This window comes from Erpetoichthys calabaricus, chromosome 2 (genome assembly GCF_900747795.2).
Source record: "Erpetoichthys calabaricus chromosome 2, fErpCal1.3, whole genome shotgun sequence".
NCBI classification, from domain to species: domain Eukaryota; kingdom Metazoa; phylum Chordata; class Cladistia; order Polypteriformes; family Polypteridae; genus Erpetoichthys; species Erpetoichthys calabaricus.
This window is the reverse complement of record NC_041395.2, coordinates 251,073,948-251,100,352: the sequence shown is the minus strand read 5'-3', so window position 1 is coordinate 251,100,352 and position 26,405 is coordinate 251,073,948. Positions and strand designations below refer to the sequence as shown.

At 36.8% G+C, this 26,405-nt stretch overlaps 1 protein-coding gene across 2 annotated transcripts in view; it reads right to left on the bottom strand.

The window, feature by feature from the left end:
- Positions 1 to 26,405, bottom strand: part of btaf1 (BTAF1 RNA polymerase II, B-TFIID transcription factor-associated) — a 99,799-nt gene that overhangs the window by 31,339 nt on the left and 42,055 nt on the right. For both annotated transcript variants that reach the window (XM_051922156.1, XM_051922157.1), the window contains exons 7-22: positions 23,908 to 24,037; positions 23,713 to 23,781; positions 20,529 to 20,618; positions 19,783 to 19,878; positions 19,498 to 19,674; positions 18,816 to 18,956; positions 14,477 to 14,601; positions 14,141 to 14,261; positions 13,956 to 14,060; positions 13,696 to 13,845; positions 11,275 to 11,417; positions 9,017 to 9,191; positions 7,553 to 7,756; positions 6,876 to 7,302; positions 3,526 to 3,710; positions 3,137 to 3,290 (exon numbers count right to left, since the gene is read on the bottom strand). In XM_051922156.1, coding sequence (XP_051778116.1) covers positions 3,137 to 3,290; positions 3,526 to 3,710; positions 6,876 to 7,302; positions 7,553 to 7,756; positions 9,017 to 9,191; positions 11,275 to 11,417; positions 13,696 to 13,845; positions 13,956 to 14,060; positions 14,141 to 14,261; positions 14,477 to 14,601; positions 18,816 to 18,956; positions 19,498 to 19,674; positions 19,783 to 19,878; positions 20,529 to 20,618; positions 23,713 to 23,781; positions 23,908 to 24,037 — 2,492 coding nt within the window. The remainder of the gene's footprint in view (positions 1 to 3,136; positions 3,291 to 3,525; positions 3,711 to 6,875; positions 7,303 to 7,552; positions 7,757 to 9,016; positions 9,192 to 11,274; positions 11,418 to 13,695; positions 13,846 to 13,955; positions 14,061 to 14,140; positions 14,262 to 14,476; positions 14,602 to 18,815; positions 18,957 to 19,497; positions 19,675 to 19,782; positions 19,879 to 20,528; positions 20,619 to 23,712; positions 23,782 to 23,907; positions 24,038 to 26,405) is intronic.

Below are 26,405 nucleotides of genomic sequence, written 5' to 3'. Positions count from 1 at the left end.
TGCCTTATTGCAAAACCTGCTATTACTGTGCATTGCATTTAGATGACCATGACGAGAGAGACAGACAGAGTCTGGCTGTCTCAGATGCTGGCAGTTCTCGCTGCAGTCTACCGGTAGCTTCTCCTTTCACAGAAGCGGGGAAAAGTAAAATGACACAGGCCAGGATAGAAGAATGTCACCGCAGTTTGTGGTAAAAGGCTTGCACCCATTTGCCACAGTAGATGCCCCCGATTTTCGGTAAGTGAATGTGTTTAATTGTAGGCTAAGTCAGGGAATGTCAAATTTGCGTGTTCTCCTCTTACCGGATGTTTCATCCGTTTCCATTTCTGAGCTGAAACATGTGTTGAAGGCAGCCGTTACTGCAGATGGATGGGCAAGTTTTAGTCAAGATCATTACCTCACAGTAACGCTGCATTATGTCAGGAATGGCCAGGCTCAAGAAAAAGTCCTCAAAACCAAACCAGTGTACCACGCACAGACAGGGACAGCTGTAGCAGAGGAGACTGATGAGATCTTGGAGGAGTATGGTATCAAAGACAAGGTTGTGGCAGCCACTGTTGATAATGCGGCCAACATGGATGTAGCTGTCAAAATAGTTGATGGTTGCAGAATTGCACTGTGCACAGTTCCATTGGACTTGAGTTGATTGTATTTGTTGCTGGCTGATGTAGTTTTATTTTTGAGTGCTCAGCTCATATATACTTTTAAAAAGGAGAGTGTAAATGTTACTGGACATTCTTGTGTAATTGCCACAAGAATAATTTATGTTATACTTTGTTATTGCTACAGAAGAATATTTATTTTATTATTATTTTACATTTACACATTTTTTTCTGGGGACCCCGTGGCACCCCATCGAGGAGCCGTAGACTGTGGATCTCTTAAGATCTCACTGTTGGGTTTGTAAGGTCATGCTACTCCTAAATTTCTATCTTGTTCAAAGATATAAAACAAAGTTCTAAGCTAATCGACCCGTGTGTTCTCCTTTTTTAAAAATAAGAATCGATAGTAGAATCGATAAAGAATCGAATTGTTAAACAGAATCGAAAATGGAATCGGAAATCGTGAAAATCTTATCAATTCCCATCCCTAGTTGCAATGTTACTTTCCTTGGTTGTTTATTAAATTACAGATTTTTCAAATGTTCATGTTTTTCCCTGTACTTAAAACTCATTAAAAAAGTGTTTACAGCGAGCGGTTCGTAAGGCTATAGCATGAATTCTTGCAATGTTACTTTTCTCTGTTCAAGGTTTTCTCAGTGTTATTCAATGTTTTTACATTTAGTTTACTATTATGCTGTGCATTCTATGGTATAATTAACTATTTTTATGCTTAAAAATCTTTAAAAAAATATATTTACATACAGTTTGTACGGTCTGGAACGGATTAATTGTATTTACATACAATCCTATGGGGGAAATTACTTCGGGTCATGACCAAATAGGGTTACGAGCAGAGTTTTGGAACGAATTACGGTCGTGACCCGAGGTTCCACTGTATTGTGTGTGTGTGTGTGTGTATCACACACACACACTCCCAAATTGCCCGGCTGTTTCGCATTTTGGCCGCGAGGTGTGGCCAAAGTCCGAATTACTAGAAATGACCAGCATATATGCTATTTTGGCCGGCCATTTCACGAAGTGGCGAGAATTCCCTGGCCAAAATTTGATGCGCTGATGTAAGACTGTCCGCTCAAAGTGCAAAGATACTTAAAAACTTTCAGATGCAGATTCAGAATCGAGTTTTCCATTCTGCGCGAGAAACTGCTCAAGGTGGGTCTTGTTCAGAAAGTGGATGCCACTTAAGATGGCCTTCCCCTTGCCCAAACACTAACCTGAAGGTCAATAAAATAGGTCCCTGTTGTTAAGTCACTATTTTAGAGCTACAATGTTAACAGAAATATGAAACCTACTTATATACCTAATCTTAATTATTGTGAAACAACCAAGTGGCGTCCACTTTCTGAACAAGAGCCGACAAGGCTACACTCTATGCAATTGCACTACTAAGTACACAACAAATTGCTGCTTATGCCTTTTTTCTTCTGACTTTGGCCGATCGCCCCGTGCCAAATATATATATATTACACACACAAAGACACAGTGGAACCTCAGTTTGTGAGTAACTTGGTTTACGAGTGTTTTACAAGACGAGCAAAAATTTTTAATAAATTTTGACTCGATAAACGACCGAGGTCTTGCAGTACGAGTAGTATGTATACACTTTGTCTGCTGAGCGTCATGTGATCACAACTGAGCTGATGGTTCTTCTCTCTCTCGCTGTGGGATTGTGGGCAATCGTCTCCTATTCTCCGTCTGAGTTGGCGTGCCTCACTCATATAGTCAACATCCGTACGAGCGTATAGTTTACTACAGCATTAGCATTGTGACTGTGTGTGCATGCGCATCTGTGTGTGTGTGTGTGTGTATGTATGTGTGTTTATGCGCGCGCTCGTGTGTGTGTGTGTATGTGATGCGCGAGTCCCCGTCTTGCACCCTAAAACACGAAGCTGAGTCTCAGTACTTTAGCAACACCAGCTTTATACAGCTTGAAACAGACACAGTGCAGTTATTTATACACAGACACAGCAGTCAGGCAGGGCCCTGCACATTTATAATGTTCCTTGTATCACCCATCGACGGCAGGCGCTTATAGCATGTCTGCGATCTTTTCGGATTCGCTTTTACGGCGAACTGCTACAGCGCTGGGTGCCTGCGGTTGCTTCAGGACGCTCTTCTGCGTGTCGTCCCGTTGGGTGCAATCCCACAAGAGTTTAGAAACTCACTCACACTGGCCATGATTCTTTTCAAAGGTAAAGTGCAGGTTAATTTGTTTTATGTATTTTTACTTTATATTTTGTATTAATTATTTTTATATGAATAGTTTTGGGTTGTGGAACAAATAATCTGAATTTCGATTATTTCTTATGGGGAAATTCACTTTGATATACGAGTGCTTTGGACTATGAGCAAGTTTCCGGAACGAAATATGCTCGCAAACCGAGCATAATTTATAAATAATATGTGTCACATTTAAATGTTCAGAGTTGGTGCAAATTATATTGTTCTTCTGTTGAAAAGTTATATATTTCTATTTCATTATGATTTCTATTAACAAAACAAAGCAGTATTCATACCAAACTTCTGAGGGTCAACAGAGCTCTTTAGAGGTCCAACCATGGAATCCCATAAATAAGGGAGGTCAGGGGTCAATCTCAATCCAAAGTGCTTGGTTACAGTTGTGAGTGCAAACTCTGCTCCCCTTCTCTGCACTAAACAAGGCTTCTTGGTCTAAAAAAATAAAAACAAAATTACAGAAATAATGGCAAATTTCTACTGGCAAAGGGAAAAAAAACAAAAACAACAGTGCCTACACATTGAAAAAAATATTTATTATTCTTCATATGTAATCTAAAGGTATTTTGTTCCCTATGGCACGGCATACAGGTGTAATTTAAAAAAAATATTTACTCAGAGCTTACACTCTTCAGGTAAAAGCTATTTAGCAATGTATGAGTTGACTTACCTCATCAACATCTCCAGAGATACTACTTCCAGCAGGATGTTCCCCAGCTGCGTTTTTAATAGCCTTTGGTGTTGGACCGCGTCTGCTTGTAATGGCAAAGGCAGCTTTTTGATGCCGGTATAGTGTTATAATTCCTTTTATCTTGTTAACAGTATGATGCACCCCATCTTTTTCATAATTGACTCCTGTTAAAGTAGAATAGTATTCAAATATAATTTGTTTGTACATTTTGTAAGTTAAACTAAACATACTTTCCTGCAGTTACTGAAACCCTTTCTCAAGATGATCTAAATAAAAAAAAAACAGCATCCCTCTTACATGACTGCTTACCAAGGATGAACACTGTGTACTCCGATAAGGTGGTGACTCCTGCCAAGCAACTAGAGTTAGCATGACAAGTTTAATTTATTAATTTATTGATTGTATATCCTTAGAAGATCCAATTCAGGCCACAGGGGCCTGGGCCTGGGCCTGTCCAAATAACTAGGCATTAGTGGAAGTAACAAGCATGGACTAGGCACCAGTTTATTTCAGGCCACACTCACAAACCTACATCAGTCATATCGGGCCAATTTAGATTCATCAGGAAAATTAATATACATTATTGAAAACTCACACAGACATGGGAAGAACATGTGCACTCCACAGAGAGTGACTAGGGTTCACACCCAGTCTCTTGGAGCTGTGAGGCACTGTGCTACCATGTTGCTCGTGGAGTCTCCTCACAGTCCTGACTAAGGAAAACAGAATTTAAAAATGGATAAAAAATAGTCTCCACCCAAAATACAGCTGTACAAACTTTCTCAGAATATAAAATGAGCCATTACTTTTAGTATTTTTTCACTTTTTAATTTTTTACTGTAGTATTAGCTTACTTCTTACAACCTTCTTTGAATCCCAAATACTTTGATTTTATGAAACCACAAACATGTCTTTAAAACAATTTTAGAACAATGGGCATAGGATCAGAAAGATAAGCGATATAAATAAATAAAAAGCCAGTTAAAACCTTAAAGCAGTGTTTCCCAAACTTCTTTGTTATGGATCACTCACAATTTGTAATACACTAATGGAACACTTATATTAGTGATTATTTGCATAAAAAAATGAAGGTCAAGTGTAAATTCACACATAAAAACAATAATATACATACAGAAATTACAAGAAGGAGATTACAGCTGTGCTTACCTTGTAATACCTAATATACCAAAACAACAAAGTATATTTTTGAAAAGAAAAACAAAAGGCAATTTTTAATGAGATCAAAGGTTGAGTCTTTGAATCACAAATTCTTTTACATCAGACGCAATGTAGAAAAGTTCAATCCTCATATCTAGTGTAGCATCAAGTCTATTCCTATACTTTTTTTTTTATAATATGAAAATACAGTCTCGCACAAACAAGTCATGGTAAAAGGTAGTACTGTATACCTGAATTACTCATTTTGGGAACAACTTCTGTTAAGCTAGCCCAGAAATTATTTAATGGAAATTCCTTATATTCCTGTTTCAAATCAGAGTCATTATTAAATCAATTAGGCTTAGTGAAGCAGACTGACTTAGCTGTAACTACAAATGGATTTAAAACCCAAGACTTCTCAGTGGGCTAGGGAAAATATTTCAAGAGGGATGTTTGCAAATCTCCCAAGTGCTGTAAAATTGCATTAGAAACTTCTTTGTGGATTTAGAATTTATTTCTACCAAAAGACTGTGTAATATAAAGAAGCCAAATTATTTTGTTCAACTGAAGATATTCTAGTTTCTTATTGATGGATGAAATTTTTTATGCTAAAAATTGTCAAATTCTTCCCTTGTATTTAACTGCAAAAAGTTTTATTCAGCACATTAGCTACTTTGTTATGTCGTCAAAAAATCTGTATTAAGATATGTAACAGTATTATTTGACAATTTTACTGCATCTACTTTTTTGCTCAGACTGCTTGTTTAGCATGCATGTTACCAAATATCTTTTGTACAATACTTAATAATCATTTCTCCAATAGTGTGAGCTTCACCATTAAGTAACTTGTGCAAACTGATGCCTGTTGCATTTTTATATTCTGTTTTAACAAGAGCAAGAACTTAAGGTTTACAATTTTCAAATGAGTTTCAATGCCTCTTAAAAATATATGTTTGCACACCATCATTAGTTTCTAAGTGTTTATGAAGTTTAGTGCAAAGCAAGAAACTGTTTCAAAACATGTAAACCCAAAATTCAAGCATAATGACTGTTACATTACATTTGTTTTGGTCTCTTATTAGTTGAACCCTATTTTTTACTGTTTGTTTTGGGGGAATAAAATACTGCAATTGTTTTTCCTTGCCTGTAAGGCAGGAAGTGACAATATTAACTTCACTGCTGCAGACGTAACTTCATAATTATGAAGACAATTCACTTTGGACACAGTAACTATTTTGTTTCATGTACTTGAACTAGGCTAAAATCACACACAATGTCATTAGTCCTAAGCACTGTACGGATCTCATGCCAGTTGGCAGTAAAAACATCATAACTGTGACACTGAATGAATATGGATACTGTTGAAATGAAGACACACTGTAAACTTATAGGATGAAAAATGAGAGTCTATTCATTTAAGCATTCACATTATATTTAAACAAAGGTGACCAAATTACAAAAAAAAGTAAAAAATTATGATGCTACAGAAACTAAAGAATTTTTTTTTTCAAATTACCATAGTCATTTCAATAATTTTTCATGAACATATGTGTAAGTTGGAACACAGTTTGGGAAACACTGCCTTCAAGAATATACAGTACATTTTATAGAATTAGCAATAAAGTAAAATTAATTTTAATAGCAAATATTAATTTTTTTAATGTTAATTTTTTTTAATGTTAATATTTGTTGTTAGGCATGCAAATGAAGGTATGTCAAGATAGATCGGAGGTTAACAGTAATTGAACCTGTTACAAGCAATACAGAAGGGGAGATTTTCCAGCATGGATGGAAAGCAAAGATTAAAAGATTTGCATAGTCTAGAAAAAATATAATACACGAATGGGGTTAGTTTTGGGGAGTTGGGAGAGTTATCTGACAATCATAATGACAATCATAAGAGAAATATTGAGGACAATGAGACTATATAGTCTCATGCCTATGGCAATTTGTGATCAGCTCAGAAAAAATAATTTGGAGGGTGGATTAAGTTGCACACAAGATTCATATGCATATAGCAAACAAACATTTCTCTATGAGTTATCTATTGAAATGTACTGAGTGACAGTAGATTTCTAGAAGGTACTACAGGAGAGGAAAAGAGACAAAAGGTTATGACTTGGGTAAAATTCCAATTATTATGGACTGAAAATGTATTGAACAAGACATACCTTTAGAGTTTTCCTGAATGATGGGGTCTGGCACTGGGCATGCTGCAGATGGAGTCACTAAAGGATCAATGCACACAGAGCTACAGAGGTTCTTAATAATTTTGGGGTTGGGACAGGGGGATCGATGAATACACTGCTGAAGCAGCTTAGCAATAAAGGTTGCTGCATAACACTGAACCAGAGTATTTTCTTCCTTCTTTGTGGCTTCCATAAGTGGTTTGATCACAGGGTTCAGTTTATCTGGAAGCAGCTGTAAGTTTACAATTGCACACGCAGTAAACATATGAACCCTCAAGTGAAGAATCTGCCACTCCTGATTGGTTTCGGTAACAGTGATCTGAACCTGCTGTCTTTTACTTTCCAAATGCTGCAGTGTTTTAGACTTTATATTTAGAGCTGTAGTGAATTCATTGAAAATGGATGTAACCTATATGGGCAGAAAAAAGTTAAAGACATGTTAGCAACCTCACATTAAGAAAAACAGAAAAGTACGATTAAATTATTTACTAAACAATTGAACTTGTCTAATAAAAACAATCAATCAAATGCAACTGTTTTAAGGGTCATATTTACATTTAGAAAAGTGTTATATTAGTGGCATCATCTAGCTAATTAATAAAGAATCCTTAAAACAATATTATATTATGCTATTGGTAATCTTACATTAATCCACTTACCAATTCGCTTGCTTGATCAATTGTGAAGACACTGCAATTAATTTTATTTTTAACATCAATGTGTGCATCAGCTAGTAAAGTGATCAGTTGCTTGCATTCATTCTGCATTCTTGTGAAAGGGATGGCTATCTCGTCATAATAAAGATGCTCTGACAAAATGGCCAATAATCGTGGCTGTACTGCACTTGACACAGCAATACAGTCCTATAAAGTTAGGAAACAAAAACACAGGAACACTGTTTACTGGTAAGTATAAATGTAACATCAACAGAACCACTAAGGTAAAAAAGACATAACAAACACCAAAAATTTACCTGAAAATAGAAAGTAAATTTGAAGTATCCTTAGCTATTAAATAAAGACTTATATAGTCCATTGTATGAGATAAAAATGAAAACTACAAAACACTTAAGATCCCAAATATTAATTTAGGTGTCAGGGTAATGTCCCCAACGTGGTCATTGCACTTGTACAATTTGCTTAATCCAGCGACACATTACATGATTTCTGGTCAAAGTGGATGTGAAACGTGACAAGAGCAGCTGCTCATTTTGTCACTTGAGGATGTCAGTTTACACAACTATGTATCATAGGGGATGCCAAATTAGACATCTCCATGATAACTTTCCAGCAGTTTCACATTTCTGAACCCTTAAAACCATGCAGGTGACTTAGTGCAGTATCTCATTCATATTCTCTCTATTATATATTGAACACCAAGGTACAATTATAAAGTAGGTACAATTATAAAGAATAGTTAGCCAAAACTGAAAAAAAGAAAATAACTAAGCTTATCACTCAGTTCTGCTGCAAAAGGTAAAATACACAGGAAAATTTTAATGTATCTGAAATCAATGCAATTTACATTTATTTCCAAAACAAGCTAATAAAAAGTTACGATAATTGTCAGGGGAAAAAAAAAAAAACTACATACCCATGTACAGCTAGGTCCATAAATATTTGGACAGAGACGACTTTTTTCTAATTTTGGTTCTGTACATTACCACAATGAATTTTAAATGAAACAACTCAGATGCAGTTGAAGTGCAGACTTTCAGCTTTAATTCAGTGGGGTGAACAAAACGATCGCATAAAAATGTGAGGCAACTAAAGCATTTTTTAACACAATCCCTTTTAACTGCCATATTTCTCCCTGGAGACAAATAAAGTTCTATCTATCAATATAACAATAGAATTACTGTTCATTTTTCGTAAAAAACTGTTATATTTAACTTTAGTAATGTTGGCTAAAAAGTGCTAATAGTATAAATAATGAATAATGTTAAGTGTAAGTCTTGGATAGAAAGAAACTCACTATATAAAAAGGATAACTCCAATGTTGACATTTTTACACACAAATGACACATTTTCAGATTTAGGTAACAAATTACAGACTAGGCAATAATTGTTTCAGGATAAATAAAAAAAGACTACCATTTGATGTTTTAAATAAAGCAGACTAACCTTCTGTAGAGCTGCCCACTCACAAAGTAATAATGCTACAGCAATTCGTTGCAAAGCAGATTTGGAGTTGAGATGAAAAAGCAATAGTTGAGCAAGTGACTCAGATGGCCTAATATCCTGGTTCATTGCATTAACCTCAGGGTCACATATACAACAGCAGAGTGCGCCCAACAACCTTTTAATACAAAAACAGCAAAATCTTAATTACAGAACACTTTGTACAAGGTGTGATAACGGAGTTCCAAGAATTCCTGAACAGGTGTTTAATTAAGCAATATGAAATGAAGGGATGTGCTACAATATGGTTGAGCCTTGTGTGTTGTTAAAAAGGTGACATAAAAATAGCTAAGAATTGACTAAATTTATAAAAAATATGCTTTTTGATTCAGAAAAATTAGCTTTGCTGGATTATACAATGACACACTCACTGGTATTCATTTTATGGCAAAACACAAAAAATACAGAATTCAGGAATAAGTGAATATCATCCTGAAGCGCATTACAGAATAAAGGTTAGAGAAATGGTTAAAAGTATAAATGTTGACTCACTAAGTACTGAGTATATATGCACAAGCAAAAACTCTAATGTTATAGGGTAAGTAATGATACATAATTTTTATGAAGACTTTCCAAAAATGTACCTTTCACATTTCCTATAAAAATATATGTGTTTCTTCTTCCCCCTCATACAATATAATTTAAACCTTAAAGCTAACATTTTTTCCATTTTGTGACAATATTTGACAAATTTAAATTTTTATGCTTGACAAATTTATCTGTTTGGTAACAACTGGACAATTACCCGTCTATTCTATATATGGCAATGAAGGTATAACAGTGTGTATAGTTTCCTCTATACATGTAAAGTAATCCCTGCCCTGTATAGAAATATTTTGTTATTCTGTCACATATTTCAATTGATTTTTTTTCCCATAATCTTTAAATATAAAGGAGCATTACTACAGGGGTTAGAAAAAATATTACAAAGCAGAAAACTTCAAATTGAAAGTAATATTAATCCACTTGTTTATTAGGTTTAAATATTGAAATCGCAATTACAGTAATCCCTCACTATATCGCGCTTCGCATTTCGCGGCTTCACTCTATCGCGGATTTTATACGTAAGCATATTTAAATATATATCGCAGATTTTTTGCTGGTTCGCGGATTTCTGCGGACAATGGGTCTTTTAATTTCTGGTACATGCTTCCTCAGTTGGTTTGCCCAGTTGATTTCATACAAGGGACGCTATTGGCAGATGGCTGAGTAGCTACCCAACTTACTTTTCTCTCTCTCTCTCTTGCGCTGACTTTCTCTGATCCTGACGTAGGGGGATTGAGCAGGGGGGCTGTTCGCACACCTAGACGATACGGATGCTTGTCTAAAAATGCTGAAAGATTATCTGCACGTTGCTACCTTCTGTGCAGCTGCTTCGTGAAGCGACATGCTGCACGGTGCTTCGCATACTTAAAAGCTCGAAGGGCACGTATTGATTTTTGCTCGTTTGTTTTTCTCTGTCTCTCTCTCTATCTTTCTCTGCTCCTGACGGAGGGGGTGTGAGCTGCCGCCTTCAACAGCTTTGTGCCGCTGTGCTTCGCATACTTAAAAGCCAAACAGCCCTATTGATTTGTTTGCGTTCCTCTGTCTTTCTGACAGTCTCTGCTCCTGACGCGCACTCCTTTGAAGAGGAAGATATGTTTGCATTCTTTTAATTGTGAGACGGAACTGTCATCTCTGTCTTGTCATGGAGCACAGTTTAAACTTTTGAAAAAGAGACAAATGTTTGTTTGCAGTGTTTGAATAACGTTCCTGTCTCTCTACAACCTCCTGTGTTTCTGCGCAAATCTGTGACCCAAGCATGACAATATAAAAATAACCATATAAACATATGGTTTTTACTTCGCGGATGGCTCTGGAACGCAACCCCCGCGATGGAGGAGGGATTACTGTACTTGTTTTTAAATGGCATAAATTAAAAATAAATTATGCATATGAAGTGGAAAAAATTAATAGTTTATGTGATTGAAGTTGTGTAATATATCCACATAAGCCCAATATTTTACAAAAATAGTAATTTGCACCATTCTTTCATGCTAATTTTAAGTACAAAAATATTTGGGGAAACAAAATCTGCAATCCAAGAGTTAACATGTACAAAAGCAACTTATAAGTGCTACAGATTTAAAGTTTATTATTTTGATATGCATGCCATTTATAATTGCAAACCTAATATCTCTGGAAAAAAAAAAATCACTTACTTTGCTGCCATCATCCTAGCTCTCATAACATAGTAATCCCTTGTTGTGAAATCTTCAGTAACAGTGTCTGCTCCAGCTATATACTCCTGAATCACTTCTTTAACCTGATTTGATCCCTGACGTGTTTTTCCAGAGGATTTTTCCTTTCAAATATTTACAAAAAAAAAAAAAATGACTACATATGTAAAACTACCTATAGACAAATAAGATAGATGGGCAGTTTTATTAACAGTTTATTATCATCATCATACACTTTGTAGAAAACAATAAAATCACCTAATCAGTAAAAAAAAAAAAAAATCCTTTTTTAAGCAGTGACCAGCTGAAAGTTTTTTTTAATCAAGGTTAAAACAACAATCTAATAAAAAACGTTCATATTTTCAAACTCAAATTGCAAAGGGGTTGGTGGAAGGTGAACATACTACACATACACTCGCACCTCTTACTCAAACTAGACTAGACATACTTGACACAAAGAATTTTGATCGACTACTACAATGAGTTATTCAGAGGTTGTTAAATTTTTTCTCTATGTAACCATCAGCTAATTCAAAATGCTGTGGACAAAATCATTACAAGAACTTGATTCTGGTTCCCAGTTAAGCCTTGGGCTGATTTCAAAATCCTCCTTCATACATATAAAGCCTTAAATGGCCAAGGCACTGTTTATTATCTGAACTTATCACTTACAAAGCAGAACACACATTAAGATCTCAAGATTCCCGGCAAATCAAAATTCCAAGGATTACCAAATAACAGTGGGAGGTCACCATTTTACCTACAGGGCCTGAAAAGAGTGTGGAACAATCTGCCTGCTTATAAAAGAGATGCTTCTGGTGTCTCTGCTTTTAAATTTAGGCTGAATTTATCATCTCTGAATCCTGCTGTGGCACCTAGTGCCACTGCTCTACTTCCAAGCTGATTTCCTGCTGATGGGAGGACACCTCTGTTACTTGGAGCACTGGAATCAATGGATGAAGAAATTCTATTTTCACATTAGATCACAATCTCTAACGTAGAATGCCTAGGAGGGGGTGGGTGGCCATTTGGCCTAGGTCTCCAGGCCTTTGATACCTGACCATGGATCCCCAGATGTTTGCTTTTGGCATTTTTCTCTTCCTTTCATTCGTTGTCAACTGACCATAGCTCAACAACTAACTAATGGACATATATTTTTAAGTTCCATTTATTTTATTCAGTTTCAGACTATTTTGTTCTTGTGTCTGTTAAAACAAATGTCTTTATGTGTACTCATCATGCAATTAGCTATTTGTAAAGTTTACAATTGCATTTATCTGTCAATTTGTTACAGTGCTCAGCCTGCATAGAATGAAAAGTGCTATACAGAAATAAACTGAACTGAAGACAGAAAGCAGCCATGAATAGAGCACCAGCCCAACCAATGGCTCCCTTACTCATAATCACAAAGGGTTCCAATATTGAATTGCCAGTCAACCTAACAAGCACATCCTCAGGTTTGTGGGGTGGAAACTGGGATAACTAGAGGAACATCTATGCTAAAATGGATATAATGTGCAAATTCCACACAGAAGAATAAATCACGTGTAAGATTCAAGGCCAGGATGACAGGTCTGCTTTACAATGTGCCAGCAATATTATATACAAATATATAATATTACTGAAAGTCAACATTTCTTTCCCTCCACCTTCATGTTTTCCTATTACACAGGCAACAAATTTCCCATTTACATACCACCAGTATCCACTAAAGCCAAGCCACCATTAAAATTTAGATTTTGCCATTTTATACATCTCCTTAAAATGACTATACAATATGGCTGCAAAAGATATTTAAACACACATTTTAATAACTATCTTTTGTGCTACTAGATAAAAAAATCTTTAATAAACATTGTTTGTTTCTTTTAAGAGACTCCAAACGATTTCCAGAAAGTACAATATATACACAGATGCAGTGCTGTAACTTGGCAATAATTCACAGCAAGCACCCCAAATCCTCCCCATTCCACAAAGCTACAAGTGACTCTGCCAGCTTCGGAGGTTAAAATTAATTTGGTACTATTGATTGAAAACTATGTACAGATAACTATCATGACCTTCAACACAGGCAAACTACTACATTTTAAAGCCAAAAAATGGAACACAAACACACACACTCTTAAAGAGTCAGTTTAAAAGTCACCAGTCAACATTGACACATCCATGTTTGGGATGTAGGAGGAAGAGAAATACCAGTGGAAAAACTGAAGCAGACACAAGCAACAACATGCAGAGACAGTGCCAAGAGGACACTGGAACACTAAATAGGGCTGTATAAAAGAATCACACTCTTCTTCATATGCAGGTAAAAAATCTTCAGCCAGCAATAACATTTCATTTACATAAGAGTGTAATCAAAAAGGTTATAGAACTTCTTAAAGTTTTAAAATTAAGTGATACCTTTGATCTGGCCTTCACTTCTAGTAGCATGTTCAAGTCAATTGGCATGTGTGATGGCTGCATCATCAGACACAGCCAGGCACCCATCCAGGGACAAGCAGCAGCAACTACATACTGAAGTGGAGCCTGGTGCAACAACTCACTCCAAACCTATGAAACACATGTTAAGTAACTACTAGGTGGTATTAAAGGTTGATAGTCAAATCATATTAATGATGCATTTTAATATAGCTATAGCAACACAACTTAAAATACCTAACCTTTTGAATTAGATCCAGAATTTCTTGATTGCTTTCCAGAATACAAGACTGAAAGATGTGCCTCAGCATCTCTTGTAAAATAGGGGTTAGCCACACAGCACAATTCTGAAATAAAACATGACCCTTCAAAACCCTATCCTAATTATATTACTGATTTTCAGTGAGAGTAAAAGTGCTACACATACATGGTTTTCTTTTGATAGAAGAGTGTACAGTGTTTCCAAGGCTGCTTTTCGAACAGATGCAATAGTATGGCGGAGAAATGGCCAGACACGTGGTACCAGGATGGTAAGTGATAGCTGAATACTAAAAACATAGAAATCAATGAAATTAAATAATTTTCAGCCACCAAGTACAAGTGCAGCTTTATTTTGATGTATCAGATAAGCTGACAAAATTAAGAAAATATTACTGACAAATTCTGAAAGAAATAAGCTAAATATTTAATAATTAAAATTGCAAAAGAGATAGTTAAGTATTTAAGAATACAACATCAGACTTTACTAAAGCAAGGGACTTGCCTGCACTGTCGAACTTGAGGATAGGCTAGCAGAGAAGACAAGAGTGTCATTATGCTGTTGGTAGATGCAGTTAGATCATCAAGCTCCAAGAGGGCATCCCACAATGTGTTAACAATGAATGGTACCTTTATATTCAAAAAAGGAAAAAGAAAAAAAAAATAGGATTTTTTCTTCTTTTAATATAGTAACAGCTACTAAATTAAATAAATCCTTAAGGAAAAAATGACACATGCAAATACATTCGTTCATGTGTAAATAAAATATAAAACAGCAAAAAAAACACTACCATCATTTCATCATGGCATTAAAAGAAAAAAAAAAAAAATTGGACGCGAGCATCAGTACGCTTTGCGCCCCAGAAACCAAGTTACCTGAACTATTCTATAACATCTTAGTAATTATTTACCGCTCTAATGCAGATGTTTGATTATAAAAATAGGTCATTACAATAGCAACAGATTAGAAGAATTCATAATTAATTGCAGAACTACAGTATTTGAGGGTTCCTCTAGAGTGCCTTTTTGTCTTGCACGATTTGGCTCAAAAACTAATCGGCACATTGTCTTCTCAAGTGTAGTATTTTTCCGTCCAGCCATTTCAGCTCTAGACCGTCCTCAAGAAACTGTGACACACACACACACACACACACACAGATAGAAACATACACACATCATCGGGATATCAATGTTTTTGGTATCAGGGGACCCTATAATGTAGTTATCCATCGAAAACCAGAGATTGAAATTTTTGACTAATCTAAAGCTTTTGCTCCTCCACTATAGATATACTATAATATACATTATGGTGGTGGAGGGTGCAAAGCAATAAATTAAAAAAAAAAAGATGAATAAAAGTTGGTGTTTTCAGTGTGTCGTTGAAAAAAACACCAGGTGATGGCACCATTTAGAATGAGCCCAGCTTTCTTCACAATGTCCAATAAATTTGGATAAACAAATGAAAAAGAATTTAACACTCAATAACATCAAAAAATGCAACTACTTTACATACTTAAGAAAAAAATTAGTTAATATGACTGATCAAAGTAGCAGCCTAAATAAAATTATTATTCTTTCTGACATGAACCTACAGCTCAAGAGAAGATTCATCTCTCAACATGATAATGACCCTAAGCATAAGGCCAAAGTGACACTGGAATGGCTCAAAAACAGAAAGGTGAATGTTTTGGAATGGTCAAGTCAAAGCTCTGATCTTAACCTTATTGAGAATCCGTGGCACTATTTCAAAACTGCTGTTCAGAGGTGCCAACCCACCAGCCTAGAGGATCTCTATAAATTTGGCCAAGAAGAATGGGGAAGAATCACTCCTGAACAATTTGTAAAACTGGTGCATACTTAGTCCAAAAGAATTAAGGCTTTTATTGTAGATAAAGGGTTATGCCCAAGTATTAATGTGTAGGACAGAAATATTACATCAATACTTAGCTGAGCCTCCTTTTGCAAATTTAACAGCCTCTAGACACCTCCTATAGCCTTTAATGAGTGTCTGGATTCTGGTTGGAGGTATTTTTGAATATTCTTCCATACAAAATCTCTCCAGTTCAGTTAAATTTGATGGCTGCCGAGCATGGACAGCCTGCTTCAAATCATCCCATAGATTTTCGATGATATTCAAGTCAGGGGACTGTGACGGCCATTCCAGAACATTGTACTTCTCCCTCTTCATGAATGCCTTTGTAGATTTCGAACTGTGTTTTGGGTCATTGTCTTGTTGGAATATTCAACACATGCATAACTTCAACTTTGTAACTGATGCTTGAACGTTATCCTGAAGAATTTGTTGATATTGGGTTGACCCTTGACTTTAACAAGGGCCCCAGTCTCTGAACTAGCCACACAGCATGATGGAACCTCCAACAAATTTGACAGTAGGTAGCAGGTGTTTTCTTGGAATGCGGTGTTCTTCTTCTGCCATGCAAAGCGCTTTTGTTATGACCAAATAACTAAATTTTTGTCTCATCAGTCCAAAGCACTTTGTTCCAAAATGAATCTGGCTTGTCTAATAGAGCATTTGTATACAACCGGCGACTCTGTTCGTGGCGTGAGTGCAGAAAGGGCTTCTCTCTCATCATTCTGCCATACCGATGTTCTTTGTGCAAATTGTGCTCAATTGTAGAACGATGTACAAATACACCACCTGCAGCAAGATGTTCTTGCACGTCTTTGGAGGTGATCTGTGGGTTGTCTGTAACCATTCTCACAATCCTGTGCATATGCCGCTCCAGTAATTTTCTTGGCCTGCCAGACCTGGCTTTAACAGTAACTGTTCCATTTCCTGATTACATTTCTTAAAGTTGAAACGGACAGTTTAAACCTCTGAGATAGCTTTTTGCAGCCTTCCCCTAAACCATGATACTAAACAATCTTTGTTTTCAGATCTTTTGAGAGTTGCTTTGAGGATCCCATGCTGTCACTCTTCAGAGGAGAGTCAAAAGGAAGCACAAGTTGCAATCGACCACCTTAAATACCTTTTCTCATGATTGAACACATCTGTCTATGAAGTTCCAGGCTTAACGATCTAATCCAATCAATTTGGTGTTGCAAGTAATCAGTATTGAGCAGTTACATGCATTCAAATCAGCAAAATTACAAGGGGGCCCAAATTTTTGCACAGCCAGTTTTTCACATTTGATTTAATTTCATACAACTAAATACTGCTTCATTAAAAGTCTTTGTTTGGAAAACACCCCAGTACTCGGATGTTCCTAGGAAATGAAAAACATACCACTGCTATCTTTTCTGTTGAAAGTAGAGCAAATTATTATGCAAGCTGAGAGGGGTTCCCAAACTTTTTCATATGCTGATTTACAGCATTAACTAAACATGATTAGCTTATGAAATTCTTCAATGCTTAACTAATAAATGTTTTTAGCTTTTAACAAATGCTGAATTCTGTACTTTAAATATTTGCAGCATGAATGTGCCAAACTGATTTTGAAACAAGCCATTGTGACACTCAATAATCCTTCAAAACCCTGTGTTGATTACAAAATGTGGACAAATAAAACCTAAAAAATGTCAGCAATTATAATAATTCTTACTGCTGAAAAGAGCGGTATTTTAAACATTACTTTTTTCTATTGTTGGAATACAGTAAGAGTTCATGAATCAGCACTACAGAGATAGCACTTAAGTATGCTCAAAATTTACAAAACTCACAGACTGAAGCAGAAATGCAAATTTTCTCCCATTTTCAGGTTTATCATGATAAAACATCTTACCAAATTAAGGTTTACTTTCTACCTTGTATTTTAATATTACTTGGCTGATGCCTTTTTTCCAAGGTGACTTGCAACATTTCAGGTATAATTTGTTATATTTCTTGTGTTTGTCCAGTTGGAACACAGGCAGGTGAACTGACTTGGTCACAAGGTATTAGTAGTAGGATTTGAACCCACTACCTCAAAGTCTGAAGTCTACAGCCTTAACCACTACACCACATTGACTGCAATGACATTTGCTCAGAAAGTTCAGCAAAACATTTTTTTATTGCTAGTAAACTATTACAGTTTTCTTTGAACTTACTCATGAGATGACCAGATATAATGACTACATTCCTCATTTTTAGACACAATTTCTTCAACAGCCTTGCACCGCAGAGAAACAAGGAGCGTACCCCCCTTCATTTATCAGGTTGAATTCTACACTCCAAACCAATTCGCTCTTACTTCAATAACCTCTTTCTCACTTACAAACTTTTTCCAAACAGACTTACAGTCCTGTTATCAATAAAAATCCGACAAAGTCCGATTTTTGTGCCATTTTTGCAAGTACTAGAAATAAAGAGTGTTTTTGTGGCGCTACAGAAGTAGGTGAAGCATTTCATTATCCACAGAGTTATCTGTTAAAAATTTTCAGTTAATTTTGACTAAAGTATAAAAACTATTGGGTGGGAAAATATCGATAACCTTTGCAGTTTCTCAAATGCACTGCAACTGCCTGTTCTCCATTAATACTAGCATTAATAAATCAACACTGAGAACATCAAAAAAAATGTAACCTCTGGATATACACATTCATACACATCTCCTTCAGATAGCACTAACATACCGTACATTGTGGTGTCTGAATTTTTCAGTTCACAAAAAAATTATACTACAGCAAAGCATGGCTCAAGCACCACATAACAGAAATATACTTTCCAAAAAATGTTTCCAGCAATTTGATAAAAGGCAAGATAACTTTTTTGTTTCCTCCACAGAACAAACTGGACACAAACAAAAAGAATATAATTCAAGAATGCTTTCAAAGCTTGATAATGTTATTTTCCCATGACATTTTTTAAACCAATGATTACTTTGTGACCTATAAAGAAATATTACCTTATCTGCCTGAAGCTGTACCAGACCTTCAACAACTGGTATAAGTGATGCCGCTGCCACAGCCCGAACATCATCATCTAGATCTTGAAGACCCTCAGTTACTGCTGGTAGTACTTTCGGTAATAATGACTTAATCATATCCTTTGCATAAAATTAATTAAAATTACACAATTAAACATGATCATTTTATCTTTTAATACAGTTACAACATTGGCCTTACAAGAAAAAAAAAAAAAAGTCTACTTAGATACAACAAGTCTAGTAATTTAAAAATACTCTGCAGTTTTGTTCTTCTCAGGCAAAAAAAAATTAATATTTCATCCCTCTATCTTTTACCAGAGCCCACATTTCCATTTCAGAATTGAAGGAAGTCAAAGGATATCTCAGATCCTTCTAACAACCAACAAAAACATTATCTTGTATGTACGTTTTGATTATTATCTGTTAAAAACCTTGTCTCAAAAACATGAATATATATATATTTATATCTGAAGGATCAGTGAGATACTTTATTGAAGTAGAGGTTAATAGTTCCAGCACAAGGTTGATACAGCTACAATCAAAAATATTAATTCTGAGAGTCAGGATTCTTTTAAGTCATATATGTTTCACAGATGAAAATGAAAGAAATTAAGATAATGACATGACACTTTGCTGATATGACCAAAAGAAAACACCGTACCTGTCGAACTGCAAGAGCATATTTTATCCCAAGAAGCCCACCATGCCTCACTTCCCACTGTTCTTGGGTTAACAGCTTCAAAAGGACATCTACAGCTTTTTCTACTCCAGCTTCACTCATGTGCCTCAATGCAACACCTAACGTCTGAGCACAGGTTTCACGCACAGGAGCCACAACCTAGTTATTATGTAATATGAAAGGGGGAGGAGGTGTGGAATGCAAAAGAGAAAAAATTAAAACATTACATTCAGGCACGCAATACAGCATGCTAAACAAAATACTCACCTCATCAGATACAAAATCTCCAAATCGATCAAGTGCAAAAACACAAAGCAGCCGAATAACTAGATCTTCTAGCCATTCCTGATGTTGCTGCTTCATCTTAAAGAAAAGGATAAAATGTAGTTCATACAAATAACAAAGATAAAGAATATCATGCCAACATATTGGTCAAGGATGACATGCACAGTAATAAAGTAAAAACCACAAAATCTTAAAGACTTTTAACCTTTTTATGGATGACTGTCAAGTAACTGATCTGTGAGAGAAGTTATGAATTGGAGTAAAATCAATGCAAATGTCTGCCTAGTTCTTACACAAACAATCTACTTGCATCCAAGAAAAAGTCTAGTAGTACACCTTTGAGAAATACTAAATTTAGGAAAAATGTAATACTAACTAAACAGTGAACATCAAATAATTTGCAAATCACAATTATAAAACAGACAAAATAATATATACATAATATTAGCCCTTGGCATAAGAGGAAAATTTAAAAAGACTCAAATAATTATTGTGTAATAGTTGTCCAGTACAATACTTTCTGCAGTTAGTGTAACTTGCCTTATATAGGAGTGCTTTAAGCTCTAGTGGTGAGCTAAGAGTAAAGCAAAACGGTAAAGCAGCAGTACCAAACAAATTAATCACTAACACACAGACCTTTCAAGTATAATTGCAACAAACTGCAAAAATGTAAACAACTTTCAAAGAATTAAAAAAAAAAAAAACAAAAGAAAAAGTATTCAGTTTACCTCTTCTAAAGTGCTTTCTACTAACTTTCCACCACTACTTCCATGATATTTCAGAATCTCACGAAGTCCAGTTCCTGCACCATGGCGTACCTTAAATTTAGCAGAATACAGATGGATAGATGGTACTTTATTTGACCCCAAACAAAAATTAAGACTTTACAAAAGCTCAAAAAATATATCATAAAAAACATAACAGCAATCTAACAACAAAGACACAAAGATATCTTGCTTAGCTAACAAGAAAGCTATTGCCATCAAATAACAGGCTTGTAGGGAGTATTATGGATCAGATTGTGGTTAGACCCATCCAATGGTGGAACAAGTTTACATGTAGAGGCTTCTTTGACATTTAAACAGCTGGTCCAAGTGGTTGTGTCCATGAGTAGAACATGACACATACTCGTGCAAGTTTCTCATATTTAACAAATGTCAATTTTTAATGTATTTCAAGCATGATACTATTTAGAACACCCCCTTTCAATTTATAAAGAAGAGATAAAAGTGTGTTAACTCCCCTGTAAATGAATGTTGTGAAATTCAAATCAAGGATGCAGATTTGCATATGTTTACTCAAAAATCTAGTGCTGTAAGTCTAAGTTTAACTTCAAGATTAATGTTAGGAATGGAGCTTAAATATTGTTATAGATCGAGTCCCTACACAAATGAAAAGATCAAAAGACTAGACAGAATTAATCAATTTGGGCATCTTAAGTTTAAGATACCCATTTATTTTTAACCTCCCATTAAAAGTAGATTAACAATTTTGATTTTACAATCTATTGATGGCAAAGAAAGAATTGCCTTAAAGAAATATAACATCACTAGCCAACCCGCGGCGTAACATACGCCGCATAATTATGTATTGATGGGTGAACACTTGCTGAATGACACAGTTGTCCAAATGGGGTGGGTTTGTGGATACCACTGTGAGTGAATGAAAAGATGGACCTCTGGAGAGAGCAACATACAATTGTCCGTGACTGAAAGCGGGATCGTCTGTGACGATGGAGGCCACACTGGTGAAAGTTACTTCGTCGGTAGGGATAAGTTTCAGCACTTGTTCATTAAGGTGTAGCGAGTCTTCGTTGTTGACGCTTAATATAGCTTGCGTACTGAGTTGTTCCGGAGTCACAGTTGAGAAACTTTTTTAATGTCTTTTAAGCACAGGGAAAAAAATGAACATGTGAAACATCCGTAATGTAATAAGCCACCAAGAAAAGTAACATTGCAACAATGCACGCTACGATCCGATCGCTGTAAACAGAAGTGAAAACAAAATCGAGGCCAGTGCATTCTTTAACTGCCTTGTAGCGCAATGGTAGTGCTGCTGTTTTGCAGTAAGGAGTCTGTGGAAGATTTTGGGTTCGCTTCCCGGTTTCTCCCTGTGTGGATAGCGCTTTGAATACTGAAAACACCGGTATATCAATGTAATGAAGTATTATTATTCTTATGCGTCCAGCGCTCTCTCTCTCGCGCACCTGTATGCGTGTGTGTGTCGCTCACTCTCTCGCTGCACGTGTTCCTGCAGGCATACCAGTAAGTGAATGAAAAGATGGAACTCTGGAGAGAGCAACATACAACTGTCTGTGACTGAAAACTGGTTTTGGCAGATACATTCACATCTTTTTGAAAGTTTGGCCCTGTGCCTTATTAATTGTCATTGCAAAGGCAAATGTTACAGGAAATTGTCTTTGCTCAGATGCACACGCAGGCTGGCTCTCTCTCTCTCTCTGTAACATTGCAGCAGCTGTATAAACACTTTTTTTTAAATGAGTTTTAAGCACAGGGGGAAAAAAAGGAACATTTGAACAAATCCAAACTTTATGTAAAAGCCAACCAAGATAGTAACATTGCAGGAGTTCACCATTTTTTATCAGGCGACTGACAGTAGTGGAGTCAGGCACAGAGAAGGTCAGCTGCTGAGAAAGCGTCTCGACTGTTGCAGGGCGGTGAAGCAGGTGAGACGCTAATGAAAAAGAGGCACAGGGCTTATTGGTTTTTAAAGACTGCTTCCTTCATTGTGTTTTAACTTCAGTTTTAAAGGATTGCGCGGCTCTCTCTTGCGCTGCCTGTGTGTGCCTCTGTCTCTCTGTGGCGCTGCCTCTGTGTGTGTGCGTGGCTCTCTCTTGCGCGCGCTGCCTGTGTGTGTGCTTGTCTCTCTCTGGCGTTGCCTCTGTGTGTGTGTGCCTCTGTCGCTGCCTGTGTGTGCGCGCGGCTCTCTCTCTCGCGCTGCCTGTGTGTGCCTCTGTCTCTCTCTGGCGCTGCCTCTGTGTGAACCAAGATTCCACTGAGGTTGACTAATGAAAAGTCAACGTGGCTCAGAGCTGCAAGTGGACTGTGGCACAGACAAACAGAAATGACGGCATGTTTTTCGAGGCGTCGCGTCCGAGTTGGTGGGCGTGGCTGTGATTTTTTCGTCGTATCCAATGGTCTAAGAGTTGGTGGGCGTGGCTCCTTCCTGCGTGCGGCATTGGCGTCTTCCTTGTCGGCCGTTTAGTGAATCCACGCCCCTTCCGGCGTGCTTTCCATGGTTGGCTACTTGTCTTCTGGCTTAGTGAATTATATATATATATATATAGATTATTTCAGCAAAGGAAAAAAGTCAGTTAACCTTTGTATGGTCAGGGATAGGGAGTTATTTGTCAGTGTTTTTTTTTTTAAGATATAATGGAAACAGGATACAGTGGCACAGTGGTAGCGCTGCTGCTTCGCAGTAAGGAGACCTGGGTTCACTTCCTGGATCCTCCCTGCATGGAGTTTGCATGTTTTCTCCGTGTCTGCATGGGTTTCCACTGGGTGCTCCGGTTTCCTCCCACAGTCCAAAGGCATGCAGGTTCGGTGCAATGGCAATCCTAAATTGTCCCTAGTGTGTGCTTGGTGTGTGGGTGTGTGTGTGTGTGGGGGGGGGGTGTGCCCTGCGGTGGGCTGGTGCCCTGCCCGGGGTTTGTTCCTGCCTTGCGCCCTGTGTTGGCTCCAGCAGACCCCCCCCGTGATCCTGTGTTAGGATATAGCGGGTTGGATAATGGATGGAAACAGGATACAGGTTAATCCATAGTTAAAAGTAAATAAATAAAAAATGAACCACAATATAGTGAAAACTAACAAAGTACAACTTCACCATACTGATCCAACTTCTAACATGTGCCTCTTGCATACTACAATTTACAAATTAATGGATACTTGCCTCCCAGGAGGGATTGAAAAGATCATTACATAGTTCCTCACAAAAACTGTCCAGTGGCCATTCATTAGACTGAAAATCAAAAAAATATCAAAAAGCATTTTTTTTAATTATATTTTAGAAATTCAGCTATGAAGCACAATAACCTTTGTACACTAGAATTACTTATTGTATATAAAATCACAACATGCTACACACCTCATCATGTAAACAAGAATTATCTGGTATGTTGTCTATTAAGACTTTAGACTCAGTTGCTGGTTGCTCAATAACAACATTTGTTGTTTTTCTGCGCTTTTCTTCTGGCTCTCCTTCAAAACTGTCATTACTTTTGAAAAAAGAAAAAAAACATTAACTGTACAAAGAGTAAATAAAAACCTGCTTAAAAAGGACAGGAATAAAAAGATTTACTTAATTTTAAGTATCAATCTTTGAAAAGGAAGTTTCATCATAGATCATAGATAAATACCCGAGAGGCTGAGGCAGTATCAGACTATAGGGCTACACTGTTACTAAGAATGCCATTTTTTACCAGCACATTATTGTTACATGTATTACCTGGTTTGGCAGATTAGGTAAAATATAAATGTGAACTTTTGTATCTTGGTAGCAGAAACATGGAATGCTGGCTTCTGATTAAGTCAGCATTCTCATTAATCTTGTTACAAAGATCAATCTGCCATCATTCTTGTTTAGAACCAGAGAAATGCTTGCCCAGTAGTACAAGTGCCACTGCTACATGCATTCAGGTTAACAGATAAGTTGTTTGTTGCATCCATAATGTGCTTAATGTTTCAAGTCAGAACTGAATATCTCAGAAGATTGTTTAAAGAGTTAAATGGGTCAAGATCAGATTTTCAGAACAAAGAAATTAATGAATAGAGAATATATAGGAGGGGGAGGGGGCAGACAAAAAAAAGATATATACACCTCTCTCTCTATATATATCTATCTATATATCTATATAGATGTATAGATATATAAGAATCTTGGGAGGGAGAAAAGACGTGATCTTCTCGGAAGACTCTTTGACGTCAAGCAAGATAAGGCAGCGAGACAAAAGGACAGCTGTTGTACAGGCTTTTAAATGATCGACATGCAGCGCAACAAGCAGAACACACAGCTCGCCAGCAGCAGAAAGACAGCAGCTGATCTGACCTCAACTCATTAGCGTGCATTCAGCCGAGACTACTTGCACGGAAGACACTTTAAAGTCCTGCGAGACAAAGAAGTGAGACAAAAGTACAGCTGCTGTACAGACATTTAACTGATCATCGCGCAGCGCAACCTGCATATCACGCAGCATGTCATAAGCGGCAGCAGCTGCTGTACTGGCTTTTAAATAATCGACGTGCAGTGTGACATTCAGATCACACAGCACGGCACAAGTAGCAGCTGGCTTAAAGGACAGCTGCTGTACAGGCTTTTAAATGATCATCACGCAGCACGACATGCAGATCATGCAGCACGTCACAAGCAGCAGCAGCTGTACAGGCATTTAAATGAACAACGCGCCGTGCAACATGCAGATCACGCAGCACGGAACAAGCAGCAGCAGCTGCTGTACAGGCTTTTAAATGAGCAACAAGCAGCACGACATGCAGAATGGCACTAGCAGCCCCGGGTTGGTGAAGGTTAACTCATTCACTACAGCTTTGTAACTGGCAAATATCAAGAAAAAAAAAATGAATGAAATGAAAATAATCTCTTTAAATTGTATATCAGGTTAACCAAACACACACACACACACACACACACATTATATTATATATATTATATATACACACACATATCTCTCTCTCTGTATATCTATATAATCCAACATCTGTCTGTCTGTCTGCTTTTCACGAGAGAACTACTTGATGGATTTAGATCAGGGGCCTCATGTATAACGCCGTGCGTAGAACTCACACTATAACATGGCGTAAGCACAAAAGCGGGATTGTGCGTACGCACAGAAAAATCCAGATGCAGGAATCTGTGCGCACACATACTTTCACGTTCTTCTACTACATAAATCCCGATTGACGTGAAAAGTAACGCACGTGCACGCGCCTTCTGTCCCGCCCCAACTCCTCCCAGAATTACGCCTCTTTGAATATGCAAATCAATATAAATAGCCTTCTGTGTAAAGACAATGGGAAAAGCACGGGAGAAAATATAAGAATTTCAGCGAATACCAAGTGGAGGCAAAGGAAAAACGTACTATTTGTTGGTTTAAACAGTGGTATAATCAACAAAAGGAAGCTGATCGAGTGACAGAGTGTCGGAGAAACTTGAAGGCTCAACTTCACAAAGTCGCACAGTGCCCGAAATAAAAAAGAAATCACATATCAAAGTCGCCGTGAAAAAGCGAGTCGTAGCCCACCGTCTGAGTGTCATATGAAAGCTTATTAGGGTACAGACAAAAAAAAGGCACACAGTGGGGAAAAAAGCACGAAATGTCAACTTTAATCTCGAAATTTCCACTTTAATCACGTAGTTTATTTTGCCATTAAAGTAGAACATCATAAACTTCATCTTAAAATCGTTTAATTTACTAGTTTCTCAAATCCCATTGTAACTAAAGTGGCATGTTAAATGCTTTGTTCTGTATTTGATCTTCTATGTGCTCTGTGTGTATGAATCACTACCTGCTTTTTAAACGGGCTTTCTCTTTCTCTGACAGGACACATAATCCATTACATTCTTGATAT